This window comes from Somniosus microcephalus, chromosome 13 (genome assembly GCF_052327205.1).
Source record: "Somniosus microcephalus isolate GS21.2 chromosome 13, FLI_Smic_1.0, whole genome shotgun sequence".
Lineage (NCBI taxonomy): Eukaryota > Metazoa > Chordata > Chondrichthyes > Squaliformes > Somniosidae > Somniosus > Somniosus microcephalus.
The window spans coordinates 3,894,337-3,908,259 of NC_140999.1; the positions used below are offsets into that span (position 1 = coordinate 3,894,337).

Sequence of the window (13,923 nt, forward strand, 5' to 3'; positions counted from 1 at the left end):
CCCACATTGCGGCTCTCGATCCCGCTCCTGCCCCGCCGCACCGGCAGGTAAGTTGGGCTCACTCGGGCCGTGCCTCGCAACCGCTCGGCCCGACACACACAGCGGTCGGGGGAGCGACAGCGGCCGCCCGTCAGCCGCGATGGACCTCAGCTCGGGTCCGTCTCCGCCCGACCGCGCCTCAAGCGCTAGGCCCCGCACGGCCGCTATCAGAAGGGGAGGGGGGGGGGGGTGGAGGGGGAGAGGTGAGGTGAGGGGAGGGGGAGAGGAGGAGGTGAGGGGAGAGGGGGAGGTGGGGGTGAGGGGGAGAGGGGGAGGTGGGGGTGAGGGGGAGGGGGAGGGAGGGAGGCAGGGAGAGGACAGCACAGGGAGACGGGGAGAGGGACAGAGAGGGGGGGACACACAGGGGCACGGAGACCGCGCGGCCCAAAATTGCCCTGGCAACGCCGGGCTCCCCTGCTAGTAAAAGATGTAATAGCAGAGCACTTGGAAAACAGCGACAGGATCGGACAAAGTCAACATGGATTTACAGAAGGTAAATCATGCTTGACTAATCTACTGGAATTTTTTTGAGGATGTGATGCGCTATCAATTACTCATAAAAGACTGAGAGTTAAGAGAGTAACTAAAGGCTTTTATTAACAAAAGAATGAAGGTCTGCCTCGAGTGGTCGACCGGTCCAGAAATACAAAGGGCTGGGGAGCAGTCACCTTTATACTAGGACTTGTGGGAGGAGTCAGCCGAGGCATGTCCAGGCATGTACACAGTGGAATACAAACAGTGGTTTACCACAGGATGTAACTGGTAGGCTAGATAAGGGAGAACCAGTGGATGTGGTGTATTTGGACTTTCAGAAGGCTTTCGATAAGGTCCCGCATAAGAGATTAGCGTGCAAAGTTAAAGCACATGGGATTGGGGGTAAGGTACTGACTTGGATAGAGAACTGGTTGGCAGACAGGAAACCAAGAGTTGGAATAAACGGGTCTTTTTCCGAGTAGCAGGCAGTGACTAGTGGGGTACCGCAGGGATCGGTGCTAGGACTCCAGCTATTCACAATATATATATTAATGATCTAGATGAGGGAACTAGATGTAATATCTCCAAGTTTGCAGACGACACAAAGCTGGGTGGGCGTGTGTGCTGTGAGGAGGATGCAGAGAAACTCCAGTATGATTTGGACAGGTTGGGTGATTGGGCAGATGCATGGCAGATGCAGTATAATGTGGATAAATGCGAGATTATCCACTTTGGTGGCAAAAACAGGAAGGCAGATTATTATCTGAATGGCAATAGATTGGGAGAAGGGGAAGTGCAACGAGACCTGGGTGTCCTTGTGCACCAGTCGCTGAAGGTAAGCATGCAGGTGCAGCAGGCGGTTAAGAAGGCAAATGGTATGTTGGCCTTCGTAGCGAGAGGATTCGAGTACAGGAACAAGGATGTCTTGCTGCAGTTGTACAGGGCCTTGGTGAGACCACACCTTGAGTATTGTGTGCAGTTTTGGTCACCTTATCTGAAGAAGGATGCTCTTGCCATGGAGGAAGTGCAGTGAAGATTCACCAGGCTGATACCTGGGATGGCAGGAATGATGTATGAGGAGAGATTGGGTTGATTGGGCTTATACTCGCTAGAGTTTAGAAGAATGAGAGGGGATCTCACTGAAACTTATAAAATTCTAACAGGACTAGACAGACTAGATGCAGGAAGGATGTTCCCGATGGCGGGAGAGTCCAGAAGCAGGGGTCACAGGCTAAGGATAAGGGGCAAGCCATTTAGGACTGAGATGAGGAGGAATTTCTTCACCCAGAGAGTGGTGAACTTGTGGAATTCTCTACCACACAAGGCAGTTGAGGCCAATTCATTAAATATATTCAAGAAGGAGTTAGATATATTTCTTAAGGCTAAAGGGATCAAGGGCTATGGGGAGAAAGCAGGGACAGGGTACTGAATTTGGATGATCAGCCATGATCGCATTGAATGGCGGAGCAGGCTTGAGGGGCCAAATGGCCTACTCCTGCTCCTATCTTCTATGTTTCTATGAAAAGATTAGCAAAAGTAAATGTGGGTCCCTTACAGGCTGAGACAGGAGAAATTATAATGGGGAATAAGGAAATGGCAGAGAAATTAAACAAATACTTTGTGTTTGTCTTCACGGAAGAAGACTGCAAAAAAACTCCCGGAAATAGAGGAGAACCAAGGGAATGAGGAACGAAAGAAATCAGTATTAGTAAAAAAATATTACTGGAGAAATTAATGCAAGCTGATAAATCCCCTGGACCTGATGGCCTACATCCTAGGGTTTTGAAAGAAGTGGCTATAGAGATAGTGGATGCATTGGTTGTCATCTTCCAAAATTCCATAGATTCTCGAACAGTTCCTGCGGATTGGAAGGTAGCAAATGTAACCCCACTATTTAAGAAAGGAGGGAAGAGAGAAAACCGGGAACTACAGACCAGTTAGCCTGACATCAGTAGTAGAGAAAATGCTAGAAGCTATTATTAAGGACATGGTAACAGGGCACTTGAAAATAATAATAGGATTGGGCAGAGTCAACACGGATTTATGAAAGGGAAATCGTGTTTTGACAAATTTGTTAAGAGTTTTTTGAGGTTGTAGCTATCAGAATAGATAAGGGGGAACCAGTGGATTTTCAGAAGGCATTCGATAAGGTGCCACACAAGAGGTTATTAAATAAAATTAGGGCTCATGGGATTGTGGGTAATATACTAGCATGGATTGAGGATTGGTTAACGGACAGAAAACAGAGAGTAGGAATAAATGGGTCATTTTTGGGTTGGCAGGCTGTAACTAGTGTTTTTTTTTTTTATTCGTTCATGGAATTTGGGCATCGCTGGCAAAGCCAGCATTTAATGCCCATCCCTAATTGCCCTTGAGAAGGTGGTGGTGAGCCGCCTTCTTGAACCGCTGCAGTCCGTGCGGTGAAGGTGCTCCCACAGTGCTGTTAGGGAGGGAGTTCCAGGATTTTGACCCAGCGACGATGAAGGATCGGCGATATACTTGCAAGTCAGGATGGTGTGTGACTTGGAGGGGAACTTGGAGGGGGTGGTGTTCCCATGCGCCTGCTGCCCTTGTCCTTCTAGGTGGTAGAGGTTTGGGAGGTGCTGCTGAAGAAGCCTTGGCGAGTTGCTGCAGTGCATCTTGTAGATGGTACACACTGCAGCCACGGTGCGCCTGTGGTGGAGGGAGTGAATCTTTCAGGTGGTGGATGGGGTGCCAATCAAACAGGCTGCTTTGTTCTGGATGGTGTCGAGCTTCTTGGGTGTTGTTGGAGCTGCACTCATCCAGGCAAGTGGAGAATATTCCATCACACTCCTTACTTGTGCCTTGTAGATGGTGGAAAGGCTTTGGGGAGTCAGGAGGTGAGACACTCGCTGCAGAATACCTAGCCTCTGACCTGCTCTTGTTGCCACAGTATTTATGTGGCTGGTCCAGTTAAGTTTCTGGTCAATGGTGACCCCCAGGATGTTGATGCTGGGGGATTCGGCGATGGTAATGCCGTTGAATGTCAAGGGGCGATGGTTAGACTCTCGCTTGTTGGAGATAGTCATTGCCTGGCACTTGTGTGGCGCAAATGTTACCTGCCACTTATTAGCCCAAGCCTGAATGTCGTCAAGGTCTTGTTGCATGCGGGTATTGTCTGCTTCATTATCTGAGGAGTTGCTAATGGGGTACCACAAGGATCAGTGCTTGGGCCTCAGCTATTCACAATCTATATCAATGATTTGGATGAGGGAACCAAATGTAATATATCCAAGTTTGCTGATGATAGAAAGCTAGGTGGGAATGTAAGTTGTGAGGAGGATGCAAAGAGGCTTCAAGGGGATATAGACAGGCTAAGGTGAGTGGGCAAGAACATGGCAAATGGAATATAATGTTGAGAAATGGGAAGTTATCCACATTGGTAGGAAAAATAGAAAAGCAGAGTAATTTTTAAACGGTGAGAGATTGGGAAATGTTGGTGTTCAGAGGGACCTGGGTGTCCTTGTACACAAATCACTGAAAGTTAACATGCAGGTACAGCAAGCAATTAGGAAAGCAAATTGTATGTTGGCCTTTATTACAAGAGGATTTGAGTATAAGAGTAAAGACGTCTTGCTACAATTATATAGGGCCCTGGTGAGACCACACCTGGAGTATTGTGTACAGTTTTGGTCTCCTTACCTAAGGAAGGATATACTTGCCATAGAGGGGGTGCAACGAAGGTTCACCAGACTGGTTCCTGGGATGGGGGGATTGTCCTATGAGGAGAGATTGAGTAGACTAGGCCTATATTCTCTAGAGTTTAGAAGAATGAGAGGTGATCTCATTGAAATATACAATTTTTTTTTTTTTTTTTTTTTTTTTTTATATACAGGGTTTGACAGGGTAGATGCAGGGAGGATGTTTCCCCTGTCTGGGGAGTCTAGAACCAGGGGTCACAGTCTCAGAATAAGGGGTCGGCCATTTAGGACTGAGATGAGGAGGAATTTCTTCACTCAGAGGGTGGTGAATCTTTGGAATTCTCTACCCCAGAGGGCTGTGGAGGCTCAGTCGTTGAGTATATTCAAGGCTGAGATTTTTTGATATTAAGGGAATCGAGGGATATGGGGATCGGGCGGGAAAGTGGAGTTGAGGTGGAAGATCAGTCATGATCTTACTGAATGGCGGAGCAGGCTCGAGGGGCCGAATGGCCGACTCCTGCTCCTAATTCTTATGTTCTTAAAACATGTTACAGTTCTGAGCTCAGTATCTTAGACTGATACGAATCCAAATACTCCAAAATGGCCAATTTTTATACATTTCTCTTACTTCCTCGACGTGACAATCCACATAATTCTGCATTACATAATTATACAATTGTTAAAATACAACTCCATACAAGGAGAATTTAATTGACTTATCCCTAATCAATAACTTTAATTTTCCTTATTCAACAAGCTCTTTTTCCGTAGACTGGTACAACTCCCCAGTTTATTACCTTATCGATAGTTACATATAATTGTTATTCCACCGAGTGAAACTTGAATTATAATCTGTCTTTAATTCGGTACCATGCTTCTACAGATACCCTAATTAAGGATGATGTATACCCAGATGTTCTCCCTTGCAGAACGAACTGCTTTTCCTGCACGTATTATCAACTGATTAAATATATGAATCAGTATGCAATGACACGTCTTTTAATTAGGTTTAATGAAGTGACTAAGCTGACCAGTGCTGCAGGCTTAATAGCTCAGTGGTGCTTTAAATTAACTTAAACTTCCCTGCTTAACAGGCGAAGGCTAAAGGTCAACAACAACTTGCATTTATATAGCGCCTTTAACGTAGTAAACCATCCCAAGGCGCTTCACAGGAGCGATTATCAAAAATGACTACAATGTAAAGAGAAATTAACAGTAGTATAACATTAATAGACTTCAGGACAGTCTGATTAACCCTTTCCTTACAACAGTTGTGTTATCACTACCTTTTTCTGCAGGTTGAGAAGTTGTCGAGGTCTCAAGTGTCACCAGGAACTCTGGTTGGAAACCCCCAGGTGTGTCATCCAGGAATGTTTTGCCGTCTCTGTTCACAGCAGCGCCAGGTGTGCTTGACTGGCAGGCGTTCTCTCTATAGAACTGGGCCACTTTCTGCTTGTAATATTTGTACTCGTTGCTTTCCGCGTTAAGTAAAAACCTTATAAAAAAAATTGTTCATTTTAAAGTTAGAAGACAAGTCTCCCCTTTCTATTTTCCCTCACTATTCCCTGGGCCAGGCATTAACTACAGCCGGGAGGACAGGCAGCTATCAGCCAATGCTGTCCAGAAGCTGCTACCCACAGCATAGCAGACAGCATGAACTCAAGCCTCCCCTCCTGAAGCTGCTAATTCTTGCTGGGGTACATCTGCTGGGCACCCACAGGCCGCCAGTACTTTGCCCAAGCAGTTGTTACAGTGTTTGTATGTGTATGTGAGGCCAAGACAGTGAACGTCATTCGGCTATTCAACCATGAAGGCTGGACTCAAATCGCGATCCCTGTTGTTTTCAATACACCATCTCTATTTGACGGCGTAAGAGAAAGGCCTGAACTGGCAGGCAAGAGAATTTATCATTTTAAAAGGATTCTGAAAAGTAGAGGTTTTTTTCATTTTAACATGGAGGCAATGCTTTGGACAAACGACCCACTCTAGACTTGCTGGCTCCTTTAAGTGAGTTTTTCTGTGATATCTGTATTGATATCGATATGCTCAGAGGGTGGTGAATCTTTGGAATTCTCTACCCCAGAGGGTTGTGGATGCTCAGTCGTTGAGTATATTCAAGACAGAGATCGGTAGATGTTTGGGCACTAAGGGCTATGGGGTTAGTGCAGGAGTTGAGCTAGAAGATCAGCCAAGATCTTATTGAATGGCGGAGCAGGCTCGAGGGACTGTATGGCCGACTCCTGCTCCGATTTCTTATGCTACATAGTTGTGCTTACCTATAATTGGAGTCCTCTTTCTTGTACTGGATGACGGCTTTCTCTGCTGCCTCACCCTTCTCTGCTACAAACATAGCCAGTTTATCAATAATGGTCTTGACCTGCGTATCTTCTGGGGGACAGATGCTCTCGTCAGCTGCTGATGGTGCACCTTTCTCTGCCACACTCTTGCAACTGCCGTCTGGTGCCGAGGAACCTTTCTCGGTCTGCTTGCTGGCTTTGGCATCTGCCAAAGAGGAAACTTAAAAAAACACAACAGTTCAAGCCATCTCTGTGGAAGGGAGGTGAGTTCACAGGAGGACGCGACAGAATCTCAAAACAGCAAAACAAAGGCACTAGAATTTGGAAGGGAATTGTTCCGGCTTTCCTTTTTGTGATTGGATGCAGCAACCTCAGTCCTCAGGCATTCGAGCTTCTGCTAGCAAGACAGTGGGTGTGAGGCCCACTCCCAGACCACTGAAAATGCACCCATGTAGGGGACACTCGGTACCAGCCCGGCCAGGAACTGGGCAGAGAAGGGATGAAACTTTAGTTCATTGACATACATGGTTTCATTGTGTTGACTGATCAATGGGGTTTTAATAAAAGTATATAGAACCTTCCACTCGCTGTCAGATCATGGTTTATTCAAAATATCACCAACAGAGACTTTCAATAATAGCTAGAGTATATTGTAATCACAAATTATTTTAAATTAATTCACAGGATGTGGGCGTCGCTGGCAAGGCCAGCATTTATTGCCCGTCCCTAATTGCCCTTAACTGAGTGGCTTGCTAGGCCATTTCAGAGGGCTGTTAAGAGTCAGCCACGTTGCTGTGGGTCTGGAGTTGCATATCGGCCAGACCGGGTAAGGGCGGCAGATTTCCTTCCCTAAAGGACATTAGTGAACCAGATGAGTTTTTACGACAATCCGGTAGTTACATGGTCACCATTACTGATACTAGCATTTTAAAAATTCCAGACTTATTCAGTAACTGAATTTAAATTCCCCAGCTGCCATGGTGGGATTTGAACGCGTGTCTCCGGATCTGGATTACTAGTCCAGCAGCGTAACCACTAGGCTACTGTTCCCTATTCAAGCTGTGTATCTATTGTAAAATATTACAAACTATCAGGAGGTTAATTGGAGTACTTACTTTTTGAGAGTGTGATTTCTGCGTCGTTCTTTGATTGTTCCTCCTTGTTAATCATGAACTTACTGGAACAAGAAACCTGGCTATGTACTGGAGGGAGGTAGACGTGCTCCACTCTGTTCCTCAGCTCATTTGTGTATTTGTTCCCAAACAGCTGATTGTTCTCCAGATTCATGAAATAATCATACTGTGGAGCCATGGAGGCCAGCCCGGTCTTGTGCAGCAGATTCTTCCTTCTCTCTTGGCTGACAAAAGCAAAGGTTTGCCCAATGAACACCATTGACTGGCGGCAAGCCATGATCGCCCGCTCGAGCGCAGTGGCAAGTTCGTTCGGGGTCTGCGAGCTTGGCGGCTTGGAGCTCAGCTCATGGTTACTGCTTGCTACCAGAAGTGGGCCCATGCATTCCAGCAGCTTGCTCTGGATCTCTTGCAAAAGAGATTCTTCTTGATGTACAACATTATCCAAATCTATCCTACTTGTAATGATATTCTTCCTCCGCAACAGAGACAGAAACGAGAGATCTATCACAGGGCAAGTGAGGCCTGGATGCGCCACTGATGTCGACTGACAGATATCCTGATGCTGCTTCGCCATCAAGCACCGGAAGGCTGTGGCTACCTTAGAATGGGTATCTGTGGTGGGATCAAACTTCTTTTTCATGGAATGGTCAACAGCGACACTATGAAAACCAGCCCATTTTATTATCTGCTGCCCCAGTTCCATTTGACTACCTGGAGCAACAGATACATTCCCCAATGGCTGCAAATGAGGAGAGTCTGGGGAAACATTTTTGTAGGTGGCCATTGGCATGCTGGACACAGAAGGCCCCATTAAGCCAACAGGGGCTGTCCCTAGAAGCCCAGGGGCTGTCCCTAAAAGCGCCGGGGCTGTCCCTAAAAGCGCCGGGGCTGTCCCTAAAAGCGCCGGGGCTGTCCCTAAAAGCGCCGGGGCTGTCCCTAAAAGCCCTGGGGCTGTCCCTAAAAGCCCCGGGGCTGTCCCTAAAAGCCCCGGGGCTGTTCCTAGAAGCCCAGGAGCAACTCCTAGAAGGCCTGGAGCTATCCCTAGAAGACCAGGTGCTGTCCCGAGCAGGCCAGGAGCTATTCCTAGAAGGCCAGGGGCTCTCCCTAGAAGGACACGTCGCACTGGAACCTTTGGACGCTTAAGCAAAGGCCCTCTTGCACTTTTAGGAGGCACGTGAAAAGAACGACCTCTTCTGGAAGCTTCCGTGTTTTGAGGAATATAACTCTGCTGGTTCAAGTGAGGGTTACAATCCTCAGCTGCATGGAACCCATCCGTAGGTGCATCGGTCTGGTAAACAGAAGAATCCATTTGAGAGGAGTCTCTGGATGGGTCTCTCCAGGATGTGAGAGTGGGGTCATTCTTACTAGCCGCCAAACGCCGAGCATTATCAATAACGTTACTTAATAACTTGTATAACTCTACGTTATGTGCCTTAACAGGACTCCTGGGTCTAGGGTTTGATCCCTGATCCCTGGTCTCATCACCAGGGCTCCAGGATCGCCTGTGTGATTCCGAGTGTCCTGTTTTATCAACAGGGTTTTGGGATCTATTGTATAAACTTTGACCATCTCTGCCATCGGGACTTTGGGATCTCCTATAGAATTGGTAATCCCTCGAGTCATTAACTGGACTCTGAGACTGCCAATTATTTGGGCTTGTTGGTCTTCTGTACAATCCTGGCCGATCTCTAGGTTCAGCAGGGCTCACTGATCTTCTGTAGATCCCAGATCCCCTCCTGGCGTCACTGTCATTGGAACTTGCTGGTCTTCCAAACAACCCTGGATCCCCACTGGGTTCAACGGGGTTGCTTAATTCATTATACTGTGAATGGTGATCATCTCTCTCACCGTGATCCAGGAAATTCTCTCTTGCTGAAGTAGAATAGGAAGCATCATCGTAATACCTTCTGTTATCTTCGGAAGGCATTTCTGCCTGACTGGACATATTCCTCCATCTCTCCGATCTGTGAGATGGAGATTCATAGACATCATAGGGCTGATCATCGTATTGTGTATTTTCTTCATAAGATTCCCTGGGATATCGCCTGGGTGCATAGTTGAGCATTTCTTCAATGGTAGAGGAGGGAAGAAAGGAAGAAAAAAAGTGTTTAGCTTTTCTTTTATTAAAATTGAAACAATTCTAAAAAAAAAGTTGCAATCTATATTTCATGTAAAAGCTAATGTATTAGAGATCACGTGGGCATGCTGATAACGCCACTAAGATCAGGAAGACATGATGGGTTTGTAACCACAAAATGCACCTGACTAACTGCTTTTGGGAAATCTGACATAGTCCAAGAGATGCAAGTGAGAAAATCAGGAATGATTTGTCCTATCAATGGGGACATGCGTTGTCCTCCTCAAGATATTAATGAGCGTTCTAAAGAGAGAGCTTCACACCTTTTGTCCTCTGGGCTCAAGAATGTATGGTGAATGGAGGTCTGAAGCACACTGGCATCAACCCACTTGCTCAAATGGAGGAAAACAGCTTGGAGAAAGTCAACTGTAGACAAAGGTATTCTGGACCATACTGAGCCAAGATACGCTGGCCATTTGCAATCCACTCACCTAGGACCAAATTCAGCAGACGAGATCCCGTACAGTTAATTACTCTCTCCTTTGTGACTAACACATTGTGTAGGTCCAGATGTGGAGGTGCAAGTTCGTGTTGCTTCATCTCCAACACGTTGATGTGGCTCAACTTATACTTTGGCTAAAAGCTGAAGGTGTAGCTGAATAAAGAGCCATCTCCCAAACCAGTCCTTACAAGTAAACCAAGGACAAGTGGTCCTGAATGGTTCTTGCGAAATACACCAAAATTCGTCTTCCCCAAGGATGGCTCTGTTCTTCTGGGAATCTCTGCTGACTCCGTAAGAAAAGCCACTATTGAGTAAGAAACTCAACAGTGACATGGAAGTATAAAGAAAACTTGCGTTATGGAAGACTAACTCAAAAGATAAAAATTCCAATAGGACATTTCGTATGTGGGCTGGCACCAATGAAAAAAAGAGTTGCACCTTTCACCACCTCAAGATCTCCCAAAGCGCTTTACAGCCAATGAAGGACTTTTTGAAGTGTAGTCACTGTTGTAACATGGGAAACATGGCAGCCAAATGTGTACAGCAAGCTCCCACAAACAGCAATGAGATAATGACCAGATAATCTGTTTTAGTGATGTTGGTTGAGGGATAAACATTGGCCTCAGGACACCTGCTCTTCTTCGAATAGTGCAGTGGGATCTTTTATGTCCACCTGAGAGGCAGACAGGGCTTCAGTTTAACATCCCATCCGAAAGACGGCACCTCCGACAGTGCAGCACTCCCTCAGTACTGCACAATGAAGTCTTATGGTACAAGTTCATTACAAAAGCCAGAATTTGGTGTTAAGGATGAGGGCTGACCTATCCTTGGTAGATTACAGTCTGGTGCTAGCAAGGAGTGCACAACTTGAAACAAACAAGAGGAGTTAATCAGGCGCAGTATTAAGAGTGAGGGAACTTGTTAAAAACAATCAGTAACGTGGAAAATGGAATATTCCGAGCTTGTTCTGTTTCAAAGCAAACCATATATACAACTCTAACTTTCAAAAAATAGCTAAAACCATCTTGTGTACACATAAGAGTGGATTTCAACTCAATGGGCACGACATTTAAAACATTCCAATCTAAATCTGATCACTATATAAAAGGATTCAACAATGACAATGCATTTCAATCCCATATGGCAGCAACCCACCTACACAGGGTGAAACCATTCTACAGTAAGCTGCTTTAATAGTGTATTGGTCTGTCCGCAAAATGACGCAGGTTCACTTTGACAATCTGTGATTCCAGCCCGGCAGCCAAGGGAAATTGCAAATGATTAAATGTTCTCTTCCAGTGGCAGGGGACCTAGACAGCAGCCCAACTACTTTGCATCATTCTCCCGGCATCGCGCACAAGAACCAGGTACAAAGTTAGAAGGGAAGGGAAGGGAAATTACATTTAAAATAATCCCACCAGCCCTGCAACACATTCTGGTTAGCGCCGAGACAAAAATGTGAATCTAATTCTTCACCTCCTGTAAATCACATTTCAAAATGGCAGCTCAAATGAAGGCATGTGAGTTTGTGTCACTCAGTGAGAAGATGTGGAGAAGTGAATTTATTCTGCTCAGAGATGACTATAAGAGAGGAGTCATTAGGTCTTGCTCATTCCTGGAGTGAGTTGTGTTTTGCACATACCCTATTATCCTCCATCTGATAATTAAAGGAAGACTAGTATTTCTCCAGCGCCTTTCACCACCTCAGGACGTCCCAAAGCGCTTTACAGCCAATGAAGTACTTTTGAAGTGTAGTCACTGTTGTAGCGTAGGTGGTCATTGTTGTAATGTAGGAAACGTGGCAGAAATTCGCGCACAGCATTAACATGGCATGCATAGTCAGATCAGTGATTTCCTTCACATTCTATCATCCTGAATGTATCTATATTGAGGCTTCCACTGTCACAGCCGCTTACCTCCTCCCTTTGTGTGCAATCCCAATCTTTGCTCGTCTGCACTAAAACTCTTGCAATTATAAAACGTTCCTAGGTATTTTTCCAAGGAAGTCAAGTTCACTCTTTGAAACATTTCTTGTCATTCCAATTTGCTTTATCGGAGGTCACTAACTCAGAAGTTGCCATTTCTTGTAGCACAGCAGCTGGGCGACCTTCCTAGGTACGGAATAACTATTTGCACCAGGAGAACGAGAACAGCCACCCTCAGCCTCCCAATGGAAGAAATCCAGAGGCTTGGAGGAAAGTGCATGGGGTAGGAGCAGGAAAATGATAGAGAGGAAAGATTACTCAAATAAATTAAACCACGGTACCAAAAACTAGAAGTTATGACCATTTGATATCACTGGCCTCAAGGACAAAGGAGGAATGAATTTACCCACATTAAGTCCAACTCTTATGTGCAGTCTGTTTGAATAAGAACAGAAAAAAACCCATCAGATTTAGGAATTACTAAGATCATATTGTTCAGCAAAACCTGAAGAGTAAGATTGCATGTCAGGAAGAGGTCAGGCCTCTGTCATTGCACAGCATGAAGGAAAGTGCATGATTAAGCAGAGATGACTAACTACAAACCACTGTCCTCTGGTGCATCAGTATAGACTTCCGAAAAGTATAAGAAATAGAAGGAAAGTAGGAGACTTAAGAGAGCGTAAGAAAGTGCAAGGAAATTCATGTGGAATAAGAAAAAGAGGCTGTCACAAGACCACCTTCCAGAGACGAAGAAAAGGAGGGTGCTCTGGCCAAAACCCTGCCCTCTCAGCTAAAGAGAAAGGGGACATTACCAGTTTCAGGACTGAAGGCAAAGGGGAAGCTGTGCAAATGTCAAAAAGAGGCATCTTAACATGCAAGGTATTAAAAAGTATCAGGTCACCTCAGGTGTGGGGGCAATTTCAGCTCTCTGCAGTCCATTGAGAGCAGGCTTCATTCCAACATCCCTACTCGCAAAAGACCTTGATAAGGGTATCAGAACAGGTTGTTCCAAGTATGGGTTGGGCCTCCTGATGCCAAGCAGAAAGTCGATCAGTGAGGCCCCCCGCCACTATTTACTCACCTATAAGGTCAAAGAGCAGCTAGTCAGGTTCTGTGGTAAGAGGATGCAAGCAGCAGTGAGCATTTGTACTTCTGTATCAAGACAAATACTATTGTCATGTTTCTACTCGAGATTTAGTAAGGATAAATCATACTATAGATACCGTTCAGCATCCTGGAGGATTTTTAAACTAGGAATGGGAAGGGGAAGGAAGAACAGCACTGGAGACACAGCACTTCAGATCCACGCAGGTTTTCCCCGAGTAATAAGAGTATGGATTTTTGCAAGATCATTCAGTCCATCTCTTCTTTTAGTGATCAGGAGCTTCAGGTAGGGGTTAGCCATCAGTATAGAATCAGAGAATCATACAGCACAGGAGGAGGCCATTCGGCCCATCGAGTCTGCGCCGGCTCTTTCGAAGAGCAATCCGGTTAGTCCCACTCCCCCGCTCTTTCCCCAGATCCCTGCAATTGTTTCCCCTTCCAGTATTTATCCAATTCCCTTTGAAGGCGACTATTGAATCTGTATCCACCGCCCTATCAGGCAGCGCATTCCAAATCCTCACCACGCATTGCCTAAAAAATGTTTTTCCTCCTGTCGCCTCTGGTTCTTTTGCCAATCACCTTAAATCTGTGTCCTCTGGTTATCGACCCTTCAGTCATTGGAAAGTTCCTCTTTAATTACTCGATCTAAATCCATCATGATTTTAAACACCTCTATCAAATCTCCTCTTTGTCCCAAAACCTCAAGTCAC

General features: G+C 45.7%; 1 protein-coding gene across 1 annotated transcript in view; it reads right to left on the reverse strand.

Moving 5' to 3' along the window:
- Window positions 1-13,923, reverse strand: part of LOC147107984 (SURP and G-patch domain-containing protein 2-like) — a 40,577-nt gene that overhangs the window by 23,397 nt on the left and 3,257 nt on the right. The window contains exons 2-4 of the mRNA XM_086004359.1: window positions 7,588-9,672; window positions 6,452-6,692; window positions 5,462-5,670 (exon numbers count right to left, since the gene is read on the reverse strand). Of these exons, the coding sequence (XP_085860485.1) occupies window positions 5,462-5,670; window positions 6,452-6,692; window positions 7,588-9,672 (2,535 nt within the window). The remainder of the gene's footprint in view (window positions 1-5,461; window positions 5,671-6,451; window positions 6,693-7,587; window positions 9,673-13,923) is intronic.